The sequence below is a fragment of the Balaenoptera musculus genome, chromosome 1 (assembly GCF_009873245.2).
Source record: "Balaenoptera musculus isolate JJ_BM4_2016_0621 chromosome 1, mBalMus1.pri.v3, whole genome shotgun sequence".
NCBI classification, from domain to species: domain Eukaryota; kingdom Metazoa; phylum Chordata; class Mammalia; order Artiodactyla; family Balaenopteridae; genus Balaenoptera; species Balaenoptera musculus.
This window is the reverse complement of record NC_045785.1, coordinates 56,426,159-56,445,482: the sequence shown is the minus strand read 5'-3', so window position 1 is coordinate 56,445,482 and position 19,324 is coordinate 56,426,159. Positions and strand designations below refer to the sequence as shown.

At 34.3% G+C, this 19,324-nt stretch overlaps 1 protein-coding gene across 2 annotated transcripts in view; it reads right to left on the bottom strand.

Annotated features, from left to right (window-relative positions):
- LEPR (leptin receptor) overlaps positions 1–19,324 on the bottom strand; it is a 95,347-nt gene that overhangs the window by 14,107 nt on the left and 61,916 nt on the right. For both annotated transcript variants that reach the window (XM_036872078.1, XM_036872085.1), the window contains exons 11-19: positions 19,041–19,240; positions 16,701–16,849; positions 15,513–15,672; positions 15,313–15,395; positions 12,256–12,472; positions 11,253–11,435; positions 9,724–9,819; positions 8,232–8,334; positions 7,221–7,296 (exon numbers count right to left, since the gene is read on the bottom strand). In XM_036872078.1, coding sequence (XP_036727973.1) covers positions 7,221–7,296; positions 8,232–8,334; positions 9,724–9,819; positions 11,253–11,435; positions 12,256–12,472; positions 15,313–15,395; positions 15,513–15,672; positions 16,701–16,849; positions 19,041–19,240 — 1,267 coding nt within the window. The remainder of the gene's footprint in view (positions 1–7,220; positions 7,297–8,231; positions 8,335–9,723; positions 9,820–11,252; positions 11,436–12,255; positions 12,473–15,312; positions 15,396–15,512; positions 15,673–16,700; positions 16,850–19,040; positions 19,241–19,324) is intronic.

The window sequence follows — 19,324 nt, the reverse complement described above, 5'->3', positions numbered from 1 at the left end:
AAAAGACAAAGAAACAGAACATATTAGAGAAGTGATAAGAAATATAGAAGATCTATGCAGAGGGTTCAACATCCATCTAATACAGATTCTAGAAAGAGATCCAAAAAAATAGGAGAGGAAGTTATCAAAGAAATAATTGCTTAGAGTTGACAGGAGACATGGAATCAAAAGTGTCTTCAAATGAGGACAAAGTTACATAAAAAAGAATCTCCCTAAATAGATTTAGACCTATCTCTAAAATTTTAGAACATCAATAATGTGGACATATTTTAAAAGTCAGAAATCTGCAAGTAACCAGTGAGGAGTAAAAATCAGAATGGCCTCTGACTTCTCAGAAGTGATACTGATGCTAGATGATAAGGCAGGAATTGTCTCAAAGTTTTATTGGAAAGGCTCGTCGACCTGGAAATTGATATTCCACCAAACTATCAAGCAAGGAAGGCACAAATAAAAAGAATTTCAGGCATGCACAGATTCTGACTTACACAATATTTCCTGGCAGGTCATTTAAGGAATTAGTTAATCAATAAGGAGGAAGGGGAAAAAATCTAGAAAACAGTATGCATTAGAAACCAGTTAAGGGAAAATTCAGAGTGATGGCTTGCAGCAATTTTAGAAAAGGCCTAATCCAGATTGCAGTAGGAGGGTAAAGGGTTTCTTGGACAGGGTGCCCTGGGAACAGGTCTCAGTGAAGAAGCTTATATAATAGCAGCGCACAGAAGGTTAAAAAAAAAATTTTTTTTAAGAAGCAATTAGAAACTCCAGAAAAAGCAAAACAAACACAAAACATAAAAACTAAAAATGAAACCAACTAAAATTTGGCACAATTTAAATCAACAGGGTGGAATGTTTCTAAAATTTTTTTAAAAAACATTCTCCTGTGACACTGGAACCACCAAAAAGTGTGGTAATATAATCACATATTACTTGCTTCGGCAAGGAACAATATTTACATACTCATAACAATGCAAATGCAGTTTACTGGGTTTTTTATTTTTTAAAATGAACCCATAGACAAATTATAGCACGGAATATGTTATCAACACCGACTTAAGTAAAAGTGTAAAGTTACAGTTGACAGAGATTGGGAAGTGGAGGGAGAAATGGAGGGAAGGGTAAGAGTGCTAATGTCTTTATTTTATTAAAAAGAAAAAATGGGGGAAGGGGAGCTCCAAGAAACAGTCTCTATTTCATGGAACAAGAAACGAAGTTTAAGAAGATTCATCTGAGGTTGCAGAGTGATTACTGAAGGAATTGAAAAAAGTGACAAACTATATATGGTAGGAACATGGGGAAAGAAGGGGAGAAAAAGTATGTGTATAAGTAAATCCTCATTATAGCCAGAAATCAGTAAATAATGTCTACATTTCATAATGCCATAAGCATATTATTTTTAGAAATATGAAGGTGACCTGCCAGAAAAATTAAAAGCAAACCAGTTTAAAGTAATGGCACTTGGGAAGCAAGACTAAACGTAGAGAAGGGTGCAGAAGAGACTATACTGTCCAATAAATGTTTTCCCACACTATTTCACTATTAAACCATGCACACTAGGCATACCGTAATGCAAAATGAGTTTTTAAAATAATTGGACATATCAAGGAATATATTCCCAGAGAACAAAGAGACATATACAACCATGTGTCCTGTAGCATTGTTTGTAATAAATAGAAAAGAGTTTTCTGTCCATCAGCAGGGGAATGGATATATGAATCGTGGTATATATACATAGGATGAAATATTATGGATCAAATGATTAAACTAGATGAACTATATCAACATGAAGATATCTCAAAAAGAATGTTGAGAAAATAATAATTTTTGAATGATATGGAAGATGTATTAAATTAACAATAACCAAATGTATTATTGTTAATTGGTCATAGATACATACATGCAGGCGTAAGAAAAAAGGTGTTGTATAAAAGCACGAACTAGACAAATACATACTATATTCTTGAAAGTGGGTGCCCTAGGAAGGGAAGGAGAGACCAAAACTAGTAAGGGCAACAAGCAGGACAAACTTTATCTATAATTTTTATTAATAAAAAAAAATGAGGCAAATATGAGAAAATTTTAAGATATTGTGTTAGTATACAGATGTTTTTATATTACTCCATTTTATGTACTTATATTGTCTTAAAATAATTTTAAAGGGTAAAAGGAAATGGAACATACAAAAGAAAGAAAATCAAGGGGAAATTATGTAAGAGAATTTTCATCACATGTGGTATCATCCTATACTGACATGTTGTTTTAAACAAATGTGGGTTTTTTGGGAAATACCTCAAAATACTGGCTTTTTTCATCTTTGATTTGAATACTTACAGGTTTAGTAAGGATTTTGATTTACTATAAAGGGAAGGAGAATGATAGCTTAAAAAGTGGAAGAAATTAATTAATTTTAGGGGACATTTTAGAAATCAGGTTTATTGTCTAGAAATTACAGGTATAGATAAAAACCAATGTTCAAAAAGATCTGAATTTGAAGAACAAATTAAGGGAAATAGTTTATACAAAAATTATTACCTCCTTTTAAACAATACTGTATTTGAATTGTTTTTAAAAACAATGGGCTCCCATAGTCTGTTTGCTTTGCAATGCGTTGTGGGTTTTTTGTTTGTTTCCTTTTGTTTTAGAATTGGGAATCTCAAATTTTGCTTATCCATTTCATCATTTGATGGATATTTGGGTTGTTTCCATGTTTTGACCACTATGAACACTGTTGCTATGAACATTCATATAGAAGCTTCTGTGTAGATATATGACTTCATTTCTATTGGATATATACCTAGCAGTGGATTGCTGGGTCATATGGTAATTCTATGTTTAACTGTTGAAGAACTGTCAGACTATTTTCCAAAAGCGCTGCACCATTTTCACATTCCCATCAGCAGTGTAGGAGAGTTCCAATTTCCCCACATTCTCACCAACATTTATTATCTGTCATTTTTATTATAGCCATCCTAGTTAGTGTAAAGTGCTATCTTGTGTTTTTGGTTTGCATTTCCCTAATCGCGAATGATGTTGAGCATCTATATATTCTTTTGTGCTTATGGCTATTGGTACATCTTCTTTGCAGAAATGTCTATTCAGATCCTTTGCCAATTTTTGTGCGTGTTGATATGCGTAACATAAAATTTACCATTTCAACTATTTTTAAGTGTACAATTTAGGGACATTAAGTACATTAAGCAATACATTGTTAATATGGAATTGATGGCTAGGGTATTAATGTGAGGTCCAAATGATGGACCTGAGTTTAACCAAGATTTTCACACCTAAGAAAAAAGGTGCTGTATAAAAGCACGAACTAGACAAATACATACTATATTCTTGAAAGTGGGTGCCCTATGGATGATCAAGACAAGCTACTGAACCACTCTGTGCCTCAGTTTTGTCATCAGAAAATATAAGGCTATTAGGTCTATGAAAGAATTAAATAAAATAATACGAATATGAAAGTATGGAGCAGATAGTAAATTTGTCTTGTCCTCTTTAGAAATATAATGTGAATTATACTATATTATTTTCCCCTAAAAAGATATATTTTAGTTATTTAGGAGATTAAAGTAGAAGATGAAATTTTCAGAAGTTATCGAATTTTAGAAGATTAGATTTTTATCATTAGTAAAACCTTTGAAATTATATTCTTCTATACTCTTCAAATATTCCTAAAACTGATTTATTCCTAATTGTGTACCTGTTAAGCCCTAGTAATAAACTAAGCATCTTGAAGGCTAGTTATGCTTAAAGAATATCTTAACAAGATTATGAAGTCTAACGCTGGCAGAAGTAAAAAAAAAAAAAAAATCAGTCTTACAAATAAGGACATTCACACCTACTCTACTTAAAAAATTCTTCACACTTCCTCAGTTTACCAGAACCTGGGGAAATGTGATGATATTTCCATCTATTGTATATGTCTGCCAGATGATCTGCTGTGGCATTACACTCCTCCTCAGGGAGCTCAGCGGGGTATTGCATAGGCTAAAAACAGTCACTGACTGAACCTACATCCACCAAGTGGTTCCTTGTGTCGGGCATTTTCTGGAAAAGGGAAAAGCCATTTGGTGCAAGTTCTAACTGCATTTTGCTGAGGTGGGCCTAATCATTTCCCTGCCCTGGTAAACACTTAGAAACCATTTTCCTGGTGGTTCATAGAGAGATTTCAGAGATTAACATATTGAAGACAGAATGTTTTAGCTTCTCTGAAAGAGACAGTAAGATGGTTATTCCCTGCATTTATATGTACTGACATGGTGAAGCTTTTAAATTTTTATTTAGATTTTTTAGACAAAACTCCTCTCACATTAAAAGAAGAAAAAAACCCAATATTTAAGAAAAATAATCTCCTCCTTACTCTTTGTCTTTTAATCTCCCTGCTTTCAGCTTGCAAATGTGCTAAGGTACTTCCTACCACAGGGCTTTGTATTCACGGGTGGACTTGCCTGGGCTCTAACCTCCACCACAAATCCTAGTTAATGACTACTCATCTTCCAGATCTCAGCTCACCTGTCGCTTTCCTAGCTTCACCAGCTCACCCCCGTCCCACGCACGACACTCAGCACACTGGGCCCCTTTCTTTCACAACACGTAGTTTATCATTATTACTGTCTGTAATATTATCATAATATATATTACATATAACATATATAATGTATATTATTTGTTATTTCAGTTATAAATTGATTAATGCTTATCTTCCCCATAGACTGCACACTCCAAGAGTTCCTGTTTTCTGACCATTTTAACCCCAAGGCCTAGCATAGTGACTGGCATAGGATAACTATTCAATAAATATCTCTTGAATGAATGGATGGAATGAATTAATGGATTTTAAAATAAGTAAACCATTTTAGAGAGAGAAAAGAAAAGTTCTTTCTATTCTGCTTTCAACCAAGTCACTCCTCTATGACCTCACTGTCTTACTGCCTAGATGGTAAGGAGAATCTCTTACAAATTGTTTTCCCAGAGCCTAGCAACATCCTAGACTTACATGTAAATACTTATTCTCATTTTGTGCTTGCTGAATGAATGAATGAATGAATGACAAACAAATACACATGGCTGAAATATCACTATCACTACAATAAACGTCACTGTAAGAATTCATAACGGAAGAGAAAGAAGAGGAATAAATACTTTACTAATTGAAAAAACCATCAGCTCTGCTTTAATGAAAGGAGACTCCGTGGCTTACAGTGAGTAAGGGCATAGCTGACAAGTGTATGGGTGTGGGGCTGGTTAGATTCAGGCTAAGTGAAGTTTCTATAACGAGAATGACCATATGTAAAACTACACTGCTACCATGTCTGAAGATATGGCACTGTCTCTTCCTCTGAAAGATTACAGTTTAAATGTCTGCATTATTTTGCCCACATTATTACATATCTGTTCACTCATTCATTCATTGGTAAACTGTAGAGCAGTGTTTTCTAACTGCAAATCATATCCGTTAGTATGTGAATTAATGTAGAGTGTTGTAACCAGTACTTTTGAAATGAAACAGAATTTTGAAAACAGATGGTGCTGCAAATAGTAAAACTGTTTTGAGCATCTTTTGTTTCAGTTTTGCATGTTATCTACATCTACTCATTTACTAGGTTGCAAGGTAAAGCATTTTTCTCACTGTGGGTCATGGTCAAAAACAAAAAAAAATTGAAAGCCAGAGAGAACACTTACTAATAGAACAGCCTCCAAAGTCAGACAAATTAGAAAACTAAGCCAGACTCTAAAACAAGTTACCTAACCATTATAAGCTTTAGGTTTTTTCTTCTATAAAATGGAGATTATAACACTTATCCCACAGGGTAACTGAAAGAATAACATAAAACATGTAAATATGTAAAATAATGATAACTAATATTTGTTGAGACAATACTGTTAGAAGTACTATCTTCTTTAGTCCCCCAAACAACCCAATGAGGTAAGTTCTATTAAACCTCATTTTACAGGAGAGGAAACAGAGATAGATACTGAGAATTGAAGTAAAAATCTTAATGAGTGTAAGAATATGTATCTCAGTGATTTGCACATAAATAAATGGACACTATTATAAGATATCAGCAAGTCATTAATAAATCCTGACTTTAGTACTTTGCATTTAGCAGGAGGAGCTCAACAATAGTTGTGATTGGTAAAACACAGCCCTTGAACTCGGAACACTCTTCACAATAAAAAATAAAATGCTCCAGGAACTTAAACGGGGCAGAAATTCTTCTGAACTACGTTTGTTCACAAAAGGCTTGGGGAAAGAAGAGCTTAGAGCAAGGTCTTCATTGACGTGGAAGGGTCTGTAGAGGTGAGGAGAATAGTATAGGCATGACTAAGGCCCACGGACAGAAAAAATGAAATCTGTAGGTTGATAACAGATTGTAGAGAGAAGTCATTGAGTACTTGATCTTGTAACTAAAAGAAAACCACTGAAGACTTGTAACAGTGACTAATGATGACACAATTATTGAGACTGCATAATAACCTCCATATGATTATTGTTCAAAACAGCATGAAGATATTTTGCCATGAAAATTGAACTCTATTTTCCCAATTTTATGGGTGGAAAACCAACCTTGCTTCAAGGGAAATTATGGGAATTAATGATACATTTGTTAAACTCTAGAGTTTTCTGAGAAATTCTATTATAAAGTGCAAATTATTTTATTAGAGTTGACTAATTGTTTCATAAAGTAGCTTGAAAGGAACTATCTTCATAAATGTAAGTTTTATTATGATAATTGCATTTTTCAGATTGCAGTATTTGAGGAAAGGATTATTTATATAGTTTTTAATTGATTTAAGTAATTATGGAGATAATTACAAGGGTTAAAAAATATTGATTCCAGCCTTTTCCTAAGGACAATCAATTTATACCAAAAAAGTATATACAAATATTTGTTCTCCACCAGATTTGACTCTAATATTCTAATATTTATTTTATTATATACTGTGACAATGAAGAAAGATATGTATTTGTTAACTCAGATGATAAACTACCTATTGAATTTTTTTTGTCCTGGTTTCAAATCCTTGCATCTTGCTATTCTTGAAAACAAATAACAGATTAAATAGACTCATATTAAGATGAATTGAATAAAATAAGATTTAAACCTTATCCTTAAAATGTTTTAAACCTTAAAAATGTTTGAAGCTCTAGAAGGCATATAGCATCTAAAATGCGATCTTATATATTCTGGGGTTTAAAAAACTGAAAAAGGGACCTTCTGAAAATTAAGTCCTTGTGCCCAGGAACAATTCTTGGGGTTTGGAACATCTTCCCAAAACAGCTTTTTCATCCTACAAAAGATAAACAAGGCATTAGAAGTAAAGAAAAACATTCACATTGAAAATGTTAGCAGTTAATAAATGTACAAACTAGAAATTTATCTACCAGACTGGTTATGCCTCAGTAGGATCAGATTCACTTTCACATGCTCTACCATGAAGATCTCCACCAACTTTCTGTCTAGACCAAAGTTAATGATCACTATAATAAACATAGCCAACTCTTATTGAAAACTGTTTGCCAGGTACTGTGCTAAATGCTTTGCACAGGTTTTTCTCAGAGAAAATTAAATATTAAATATGGTCATCAATTGAGTTTCAGAAACAATTCTACTGGATATGGCCCGATCAGCTCACTTGACTGAAAGGTAAATTCAGATTGTAAAATCACTGTTCCCTCTTCACTGCTAGAAGACAAAATTTTCTGTAGAGATTTGGCATGTGTGAAATAACCTCAATGGTCCAGACCTCTCAGCACAGAGTAATGGGGCACCCAAAGAACCATCCAAGAAATTCAAGGCCATTTGCCAAACCAAACAGAATGGGGCCACTCAGCGCTGACGTTTAAAAAGCAAAATGCCTACTGACCATAAGTGAACTGACGGCTTCAGATAAATCTTCACCACTAAAAGTTCTCAACCTAGATTGTACAACTCTGAAAGTCATTCTTCTCACCTCTAAGAACATACTGCCTAGGATTTCCTATTATAAGCTTGTTATTTCATGAATGTATATACAGTAAAAAAAAAAACAAACAAACTAATTTCTTCCCTGAGGCTTATGTGTACTAGCAAAACGGAGTGTGGTTTCCTGAAATCAGGCTTTTTCTTTTTATGCCATCTCATTGCCATCAAATACATATAAAAATATTTAGAACACTTTAGTGTTTCTGATTTGGATTTAAAATCAAGGTTTAAATATGTTCAAGATTTTAACAAGTACAATACCTTTGGTGTGATATTAACAATGTTCCAAGCAATAAGATGGAAGAGGAAATAATTATTGGCACAATTACATATAGACCTGCATCATGCTGGTGTTTTTCATCATCTGAAAAAGAAAAAATTCACACAACTCTGAAGCTTGAGGAAATAACATCTTTCTGAATCAGAAATTATAATAGACTTTTTTTCTGATTTCAACATAAATCTGAATGACCTTTAAAGATATAAAAATCAGAAAGAGGAAGATAAAAGTATAGCTTTGATCACATTAATAAAATTATTATTTTGGTCAGAATTATGCTTCTTGTAATTTAGCAAAACATTTTTTCAAAAGTATTTATTTGCCAGCTCTCTCCATCTGGTCACTTTTAGGTTATATGAGTCCAAGTGTCAATAAAAGTTGTTATGATGACTCTTTGTTTCAGCATCTGCTTTTAGAGAAGGCAACCTACAACACCCACCAACCTCTATCTTGCTCACTCCAGACACATTGACCTCCTTACTGTTTCTTGAACCACAAAGCATGCTCACTCTTCAGGGCCTTTGCACTTGCTATCCCCTTGCTGAAATGCTCTTTCCCTTTGTTCTTGCAGGACTTTACCCAAATATCACCTTCACAGAGAAAAAGACCATTTTTGGCCATCCTTACTAAAGCACCACATTTTAACTCTATCCCTTCATTTTACTTTTATTTTGCTTCATGCACTTATTTCTATCTGACATTATATTATACACGATTTGTTTATTGTCTGTCATTCTTATTAGAGTACTGGAGTTTAAGCTCCATTTAGGGCACAGACTTATGTTCACTGTTCAATCCCCAGTGCTTAGAACAGTGTTCAGTGTATATTTGTTGAACAATACATGAATGAAGCTTTATAATTATTTTAATTCTAAAACCAGGTGAAATGTTTCTCTCTTGAAACTTCATTATTGGGTTGCTTGGATTTGAAGACAATCTGAAAAGTAATAGCAAAATCAAAATGTTCCCACTTCAAGTACAGTAAGGTGAATCAGAAATATAAGACACCCTGTGAACTTTTTTCTATAATTATTGCTACAGTTTTACTTTTAGAAAAAGATTTCCTTTAGAAGATGATTAAAATTTAAAGACTCATAAATATGAGTCAAAACATATTGTTTGGGTAGGTGTATTTATATTAATTATACAGAAAATTAATATTTTTCCAATTAATCTTTATGATGATGTATTTTATTGTATAGCTGGATACTTCCCTTTATTTTGTTTCCATCAACTTTTAGACTGAAATTTTTACTTACCAATACAAGAACACAATACCACGCCTGATTATTCTTCTTACCACCACCATGGAACCATGTACCCTTACTGCAGTCACGCATGAGGCATCTACATAAGACTCTGGGCTATTCCATGATTCCATCAGAAAGAAAATAATCAGATGGCAGCATTACTGCTAGCTAAGGAGGAAACCACACATCTGTGTAAAAAGAAACTAAAAGTAAACATTTTTACCTTGGGTGAAGTTATCAATTATCTTCGGTTTCCCCACTCCCTCCATAAATATTGGGTAAAGACTGAACTGATACTTCTCAATGGGGATAAAATGATCTGAGGAGAAAAAATATTTTAAAGAGTCATTCCCACTGAATTAATATAAATGAGTGAAATCTATGTAAAAAAAAATGTTAAGTGACTCTCTCTTATATTTCCATGGATGTAAAACTGATGACTTATGGGTTGAAACTGATGTATTAAAAACTGATGATTGTTACCTATGGATTGAAACTGATAATTAGGGAGTTTCAAAGACAATCTAAGCACTATCAATTCTACTGTAATGACAACAATTTCACAAATAATGTTTTAAAATCTTACCCAAAGGTAGAAGATTGCAATTTTTCAAAGGCATGTTCCAGTGATAGCTGGTTTGTTCAAGTTCAGGGTTTAGGAGTTGTTTTATTTCCCTTTCCAGGACAATACACTCTACCTCCTAAGACCAAAGCCAGCAATATTCCCTTTTCATAAGAATTTAGTTTACTCAGCCTCCCCATTCAAGGCAGCTGGGAGACTAAAGTCTCATGAAATCCCATACAAAGAAGATGGGAGTGGGGACCAGGAATTCCCTTATATATCCAGGTGTCTAGATCTATGAAGGGTGATCGTCTTCATAGCAAAGCTCAAAATGGATCTATCAGTGATCTATCATTTTTACAAATGCTAATAAGATATAAATATTATTCCACAAGAGATAAATCTCTTTGAAGCACAGAGAGTAACCACCTAGACAACAGTATAGTAATGAACTGGATTTAGTTCTCTATCAATAATTTGTTTCTATTTACCTTGATGCTAAATTCTAGGGTCTTTGCAATGAAATAGAAGTATGTGCCTTTGGGATGATGTTGTAAGTAAGAACATGGCAATCCTTAGCTTCCCTGCTTAAACCTTACTCAGGCTTGGAGACTCTGTAATGTGCGCTAATATTTTGCATTTTAATCACCTTGTGGGGTAACTGGTCTACTTTGGGAATATTATGCTGGCTTATGATCCTCAGACCTTCAGATTGGCCCTCCCACTCATTGCTAGTGGCATCATAAGTTGGTACACAATTTGGGAAAACAATTTGTCAGTAGATATCAAAAGCCATTAAAATGGTTTTTAAAAAAGGTTAAGCTGGAAGCAACATAAATGTTCTCAAATAAATAAATGGTTTATGTAGATTCTTGAATAAAATGCTATACAATCATTTAAAAAATAGTTATAAGGATTGTGAACAAAATAGAAACATGCTTGTGATATATCAAAGGAACAGATCATAAGAAAAGTGGTAGATGATATGATTACAACTACATAAAATATTTAAATGGAAAAGGATCAAATGAAATAGAATTAAATGTTTGTAATAGGATGACAATTTAGGCAGCAAGATCTATCATCTACATTTTTGAAGTTTTCATTAACTGACTATGTTATTTGAATTAATAATCTGTAGCGTCATACTAATCCATAGGAGAAACTTAATTAAAGTACAGTAAGCTTACCGTGGACATAATACTTCTTAACAGAGGAAGAGATTCTAAGCCATTTAATTTCATTGTCTTCATGAAGAATTTTCCACTCAAGAATAAAATACATCAGATTGTAATCACTGGGTGATAGCATCCAGGAAAGAATTACACAACTGCTGTTTAAAGGATAAGCACTGAGTGACTGCACGATATTTACTGTGCGGAAAAGAAGGAAATTTATTTTTAAATTCAAAATTAATGAAGATCTCCTAATTGCCTTTAGGAACATATAACCTACTGAAAAGGGGAGAAGGAAGAGAAAGCAGACATTTATACAAATAAATAAAGCAGACATTTACACATGGCAATTATTTTTGTATCACAAGAGTCATATAAGCAGAGAGGTGTGGGAATATATGCTATGAGGAGAAATAAGATTCTACCTAAAATCCAAAAAAGAGATTTTTGGATATGGTCAAAAGGTGTTCTCTACTGTAATACTGTACAAGCCTATTAATCATTCTAATTCCCTCCAAATCTTCTCTTCCGCTGATGGAGTCGTGCTTTCAAAGCACAAATCTGGTCATTTTAACACCTTCTCCACAGAGTCCCACTTAAAAGCCTCCAGACTTCCGCATGTGAGAACAAAATTCCTATCATGCCTATAATTCCCTGAGGGCCATGCCTCAGAGTTTCTGTCGGCCTTTCTGGACGTTTTTTGCACCAGCGCCAACCTGGTCTTCCTTCATATCCTCTCCTGGACCACAGGACTTTTGGTCAGATTTTTCCTCTCGGGGGAGCGCTTCCCCCGACCTTCTGGGGAAGTTTAATTCCTCTACTGTATCCTCAAGAAAGCTTCTCTGACCCTCAATACCAGGTTAGGCTCCTATTTTCTTCTCTTTTACAAAATTATACTCCTTTCCTGGGAACACTCGTACCAGTTTGTAAATAGGCATTAACTTGCATGATTATTTGATTAATGTCTGTCTCATCCATTGGACTCTGTGAATGCAAAGTGAGGTGTACCTTTTCTTACCTTTGCTCATGGGCCATGAGAATGTTAAATTAAAATTTGCAGAAGAAGCACCAATTGAATTGATGGCCAGAACGGTAACAGAGTGTGCTTGCTCTGTCCAAAGGAAAGTGAATTTAGTGTGATTTCCTACATCTTCTGACCATGTTCCATTGAGGGAAGTATGATGTTTCACCACGTATCTTCTCACACTGCACAACGAGTCATTTTTCATCAGGGGCTGCGGTAAACATAAAAATTGATTATCTCAAGGGCTACAGTGCTTTTTATACTGACTGAGCTCATGGAACTCCTATTAAACATTTCCCATTGGTAAGCAGGGGTCAGGCCAGAGCAAGCACTGCTGAATTCAAGGCTGAGGTATGGGGCTCTGACCACAGTCTCCCTGAAGCCGTCTGGGTGGCTATGGAGCATGGGAAACTTATCTCCCCCTTTTTGTTTTTTTTTTTAAGACTCAAAGGCTAAATCATTTGAAGATAATGAAGTATGGATACAAATAGGACACTTTTCTACCTGCAAGTTTCACTCTAATTCTAGAGAAAAGAAAGACTGAAAGAGAGTTGAGAGTTTCTTCATCTAAAAAGCAAAAAAGGAATAACCCTCTGTTTTCATAAAGTAACAACTAGAGAGAGTTGAAAAGATATTAATCATCACTTCTATTAATCCTGGTAAGACTGGTCACTCATTTTTTTTCTTCCCTTGATATGCTGCCCCTTCCAGTAACAGAGGCTATCAGGACAGTGTACATGGAACCCTAGAATTTGTGCCTTCAGTTAAAAAAAAATCATACCAGGTCACTGATGATTCAGTGTAAACTATATAATTAGTCCAATTGTATTCATCCATTCTACAGAATATAACATGTCCCACTTTCCCCATCACCTTCACCTGTTTCAGGTAAGATTTAAGTGCTACCAACCCCTTGTAAACCCTTAGAAAGCTTAACCCTATACAATAGACTAGAACTGTGCTTCTCAATTTTTGTCATTGAGATTCTTCTAAGTCAGAAATTGAGAAACATAAATACAAACAAACATAGATATGTCCCTGCAGGGCGTGGAAGAACCTGGGTAGGTGGTGAGTAAGATTTTAGCAGCCACTGCAAGAAATAAATGTCTGAAAAATCATGCAAATTTTGCATTTTGTTTTTTAAAAAAATCTATGTCAGTTTTCATATACAAATATTTACTTTCGTAACCATCAAGTAAAATTGATGATAAAGTCCTTACTTTCTAGTCCTACAAGCTGCTCTAGGCTCATCTTGTGTTATTTCCTGCCCCAGCCCTATAACCAAGCATTTTTTCACAGAGCCCTAGTTCCTTTTATTGGAGAATAGTATTAGAAACAAATCTGGGAATGCTCCTTACTACCAGAATATGGATTTCTCAGCTTACAGATCAAGGAAATACATCTGTGTATACTACATCTGCATACACACATATCTATGAAAATTTCTAAATGAATCCATCTGTATCCATATTAAGCTAAACATGAGTTCATACTGATGTCTCCAACCCTAATCCATTACCACACGGATCATTCCGATCTTCTCCTTGCTTGTCTGTAACCAATTCAACAGTGAGAAACCTGTGTCCTTCCTACCATCCATCATCCAATGCTTAATTGTTCAATTCCAGTTTGCATATCTAATGATACAAGAATTGTTAACCCATACCTCGTGAGAGAAATGACTTTATCAACTAGAACACAGTGGTTATGTACAGTTTCTTTTGCCTTTAGTCTTAAGAATCTAGTCATTAACAAGGTTACCTAGGCCTGAACCTTTTTCTCCCAACTCCTTCAGTAAGACTGTTCCATACACTTGTAATACAGTTAGTTTCTCTTATTGCAGTCTGGATTCCATCCTAGGATTCTCCAACCTCCTAACGATTTATCTTTAATTTGTAGACACTAAGGTTTTTTCTTTGTGGTATAAGGTTTTATGAGTTTCGGCAAATGCATAATGCTATGTACTCACCAGGACAATATTATACAGAATAGTTTCACCATCATAAAAAATCCCCTGTTCTTCACCCATTCAAACCTCTCCCCATCAACCAAACCCCTGGAAACCATTGATCTTTCTGCCATCTCTCTAGTTATGCCTTTTCTTGAACGTCCTATAAATGGAATCATAATGTAGCCCTTTGGCAGCCTTCTAGCACTTAACAACATTCATTTAAGAGTCATCCATATCTTTTTGTGGCTTTATAGCAGTTTCTTTTTATCACTGAATCATATTCCATTGTATGAAAGTACCGAAGTTTTTTGTAAGAAGCTACCGAACTATATTCCAAAGTGGCTGTACCATTTTCCATTCCCACCAGCAAAGAATAAAAGTTCCTGTTGCTTTGCATGCTAGCCAGCAATTTATTGTCAGTTTTTTTGGATTTTAACCATTCTAATAAGTGTGTAGTGGTATCTCATTGTTGTTCTAATATGTATTTCCCTAATGACAAATGACATTTGCTATGGACTGAATGTTTGTGTCTCCCTAAAATTCGGACCAAGAAAAATACATTCACTTGGGATAGAAATCAATTCATTTGGGGGAGAGAACGCTTTGAAAATTTCTAAGCTGTACACTCATTGTTTTTGGAAATATCCGTTGTGTACTTGCCATCATACAAAAAGAATAATCTAAATGCCCTTGAGATATGTAGGGAAGGCCACGTTTACTCTGTTTAGAATTAAATACAAATGGAATTTTTGGACTTGAAGGAACACTAGATATCATCTAGTCCAATCTTATGCTGACACAGATGAGGAAACTGAGGCTGAAGGGTCTAAGTGACTTTGTCAAAATAGCACTGATTAACTATACTATGTTAAGCCAAGAATAGAATTAAAGTCTCCAAACTCCAGGCCAGTGCTCCCTCTATTCTACATCTTGGCTCTTTGTAATCACTTCTCCAAATTGAAATAAACTTGGGATTGCAGAGACTAAAAATGATAGAATTATTAAGTAAGTGTTTTTACAATGAAGTCTTTTTTACAATGAAGCAAATCTTTCAAGAGTATAGAAGTAAAATTTAAGAATAACATAAAAATCAGGAATACCTTCCAAAGCAACGTGACATTTCTCTCTTTTTTAGTGTTGTCTTCATTAGTTATTCTCCAAAATTCAGGTCCTCTGATAGGAACTGCAAAATAACAAGGAGCCCAAGTTGTACATGTGTTCTTGGAAGGATTACTTTTCAGTCACATTGGAAGCACATACTTATGCATTTTTAAGACACGTTCACAAAATCTTTGCAAACCTTTTATATCCGTGACAACTGTGTAGGCTGGAGTACTCCAATTACTCCAATATCCCAGTCCATCTAGCCTCTTACAGCGCACCTGGACAGCATAGACGGCACACAGGTCTGGCACCGGGAAACTGGCAGATTTTAATTTTGCATCATACACCTCAAATACCTGTAAAATAAGTCAAACTATTAGATTGATCACTACTAACACATATGTAGCTAAAGGGCCCTGAAGTGCATTTTATTTTAAACTCTAACACTATTCCAAAATTAAGAGAGAACTGACTTTGTGTTTTCTGGCTTTATAAATACTCTTATTAAGCTTGAATCATGAGCTCCTTCAAGTTAAGGATTGCCTTAGTCATCTTGTTATTTCCATCTCGTGACAAGATTTGGACTGGCCCACTTGCAACCTCACTTCCCAATCACTCTTTTACCCTATTACTAATCTCTATCCACTAATCCTCTATACACAAAGACTTTTAAGAATTTTAACCTAGGGGTTAGATAGGGCCTGCTGTAGAGAATCTCTGATATTCAGTCTCCTCAATAAGCAAGTAAACTGTCACATTTATTACAGCTGAACTCATTGTGATCTAATTCTATTCTAGGGTTCCTGCTATTTCTAGGTCTTTGCAGGCTGCCATCAGAAAACTGACACAGGAAGCCATCATATGCACACTTGCCACTATGGGTGTGATTCTGGTTGTTTGATAAAAGCAGCTTCTTCCAAAATGTGTCCCATTGAACATGTGTGTACTAAAGAACATCGTTAAAGGGGAAAAGGTTCCTTGGTAAAATGAGTTTGAGAAACATAAGATGAAATAAAGTCACAAATGTTTCTTAAATTCAGGACTTCTCCAAACCTTTAATACGTAATATACCATGATTCTACACTAGGGACATATGGTTATTCAGAGTTTCTTAAACTTTATGAAGCCATGTGATCTTTCTTCAAGAAACATTGTATGGGATCAATGTACTATAAAACACATTTTGGGAAATGATAAATAGCAGGAAAGTTCATTTCTTAAAAGGGTTAGAATTAGATCAATCTATTTAATAAAAAGAGCTATGGAATACAGGAGGATGTACTTTTATGCCAATAAAATAAACCTTATGCAATAAAATTCTTAAACAGTTATAAGAAATAATATTTAGTGAGGCAAGCTGAAGAAATTTCCAGGTAAAGGGTACCTTCCATTGTACTTCTTTTCCACTTAAACCATAGCGAATCTGGAACTGAAGATTATTCTCTGGAAAGACTGGCTTCTCCCAAGATATTTTCAGTAATCCAATTTTTACAGTAATTTCTGCTTTCACACTAGATGGAGGCAGTGGTTTCACTAGAAAATTTTTTTAAAGTATTATATAACAGTAATTTAAACAGTAACAATATTTTTAAAATGTTATTATGATGTTATAATCTTCCATATCTTCTATTTATAAAGTAACATCTCTTTCTCAAAACCTTCTCCTTCATTATCTCATTTGATCCCCTACAACTTTATGCGATACATAAGAAAGGGATTATCTCTATTTTGAAAATAGAGAGGTTGATTGAAAAAAGATCAATGCATCGTCCATGTCACTCTGCACATTAATTGTAAGACCCGATTAGAAATGGAACCATTGGCTCTGCATGCAAAAGATATCATACTGATCACATGAGGAATATCAATAGCAAACTCTGTTCTACATAGAGCTTTAATTAAAAGCAAAAAACTATGCACCGCATTCATTTCCACACGTGTGAGTTTCAAAATCTACTGTCTGTTGTTAGGTATTTCTAGGTCAAGGTCAGAGGAAGTCTTGCAGAGTAAAGCCTTGGTTCTCTACAATCTGAGGAAAATAAGCTTTTTAAAGGGTAGAAATAGAGGCAAAGATGAACAGAACAGCAAGGGCTTTAAAAAATAATAAAAGGCAACATGCAAACTCAACGTATTTGGGAACTAACATCTCACAGCTCAAGCACAACAGTGTGAACCTCTGAAGCTACAGACTTTATCAACAATACTTCTTTAGACTGTTGATGACCAAAACACCTAAACTTTTTAATTACTATACAGTATCTCATGCTTATTCAATTCCTCATATGCCAAGAAGACGTTCTTCACCAACCAGTAAGATGACATATATTTCATCCTTGAAAAGATAATTCCTCTTCAGGAAAGGAAGTATAAGCGTTCAAGAGACCCTAACACATTAAAGCTGTGATTGCCCTTGACGGAATCATATGGCTATCACATGTATATATTCCATGAATATCTAGTTTATAGAAAGAATGCTTTGAAGTACAATGGTTTATGTGATCCCCACAATACCCACATTAGGGAGGTATAAGGAGCTTTCCACATTCTATAGGTGATAAAATAGTCACGGAGCACTTAAGTGACTAGCCCAAGTTTACAAAGCTAGTAATAAGTGGAGCTGGCATTTGGATTCCAAAGTTGAATTTTCACATTGTTTTCTAGTACTCAATAGGCAATATAAGCACAATTTAAATGCCTTATGTTAGTACTGAAAAGAATAACATCAAAAATTGTTCAGATATCGAACTGAACCCATGTTGCAGTTGTCATATAATACATGTGAGGGTATATCTGTGCATGTCTGTAGGGTAGGGAGGTAGGACAGTTCCTTGCCATCTTAGGATATTTAGTACCAGAGAAGTATTGCTTACAGTAAACTCACTTAAAATGGAACCAAACTAAACAGGAAGGGGCAGTGAGAGGGCAGATCAATTAACTGGGACTTCATACTGAAAAAAATTTTTTAATTATGACAACTTTATGCTATATTTAACAAAATATAGGTTTGAATTCAGATGTGTACTAATTATTTGAAAATACAATGGATCAAATATTAATTTTTGGTACAATTCCCCAACAAAATATTATATAGCATCAAAAGATACTCTTCTACATTTGCTGTGAAATCATAAATGGATCATTTCCCAAAGAGTTCACAGTGATACTTAGAGTAATATATCAAAATCTCCAAGGGGTTTCTTATTCCTTTGAAATCAAAATATCCTTTTAAACGAATGTTTAAAATGTTATAATGGATGTCATCATCCTTGTCTATTTTCTCTTTATTTCATATGAGTTATTTTGAATCCTTCTGCTTCCTACCCAGCCTTACAAATTAAAGCCTTGAGCTATGACTACTCAGATTACAAAAACCATCAGAATATCCAAATTAAACTTTTAGATTAAAAGCATCAAATGTTTTCATAAGTACATTGGGAAAAAAACAAAAAATAGTGCATTATTTAGAATAATATTACTACTAAATTTATACCCAGTGATCAACATAATTCATCAAATTATATGCTGAAAATCTTCCTATTATTGATTTAAAATAAAGCCAAAAGTGTAAAACTTTCTAAGGCTAATTGTCTTTTCAATTCCACTGTAAGTAGGAAAAAAAAATTTTTTAATCTAGTGTGATCAGAAAATTCAACAGTTACCCTGAATCAACCTGAGTCCAAATATGCTAATAAAAATGAAGACATACACATAGTTTTTGACATACCCACAGAATCAGGAATGACACATGTTGGTGGAGAGTCCAGTGAACCCAAGGAGTGATTAATTCTAATCCACATTGTATAGCCAGATAATAGGAAGATTGGCTGAAATAGGCATTCATAAAAACCATCTCTCTGCAAGTGGCAATCTTTGGGTTCAGATATGGGATGTATAGATGGAACATCAGAACAGTAAAGGCTGCTCCTTAAAAGATACAAAAACAATCAATAAATATACAACACTGATGAAAGCAATAAGATATTTGAGAATTCTGCTTTGTTGTTTAAA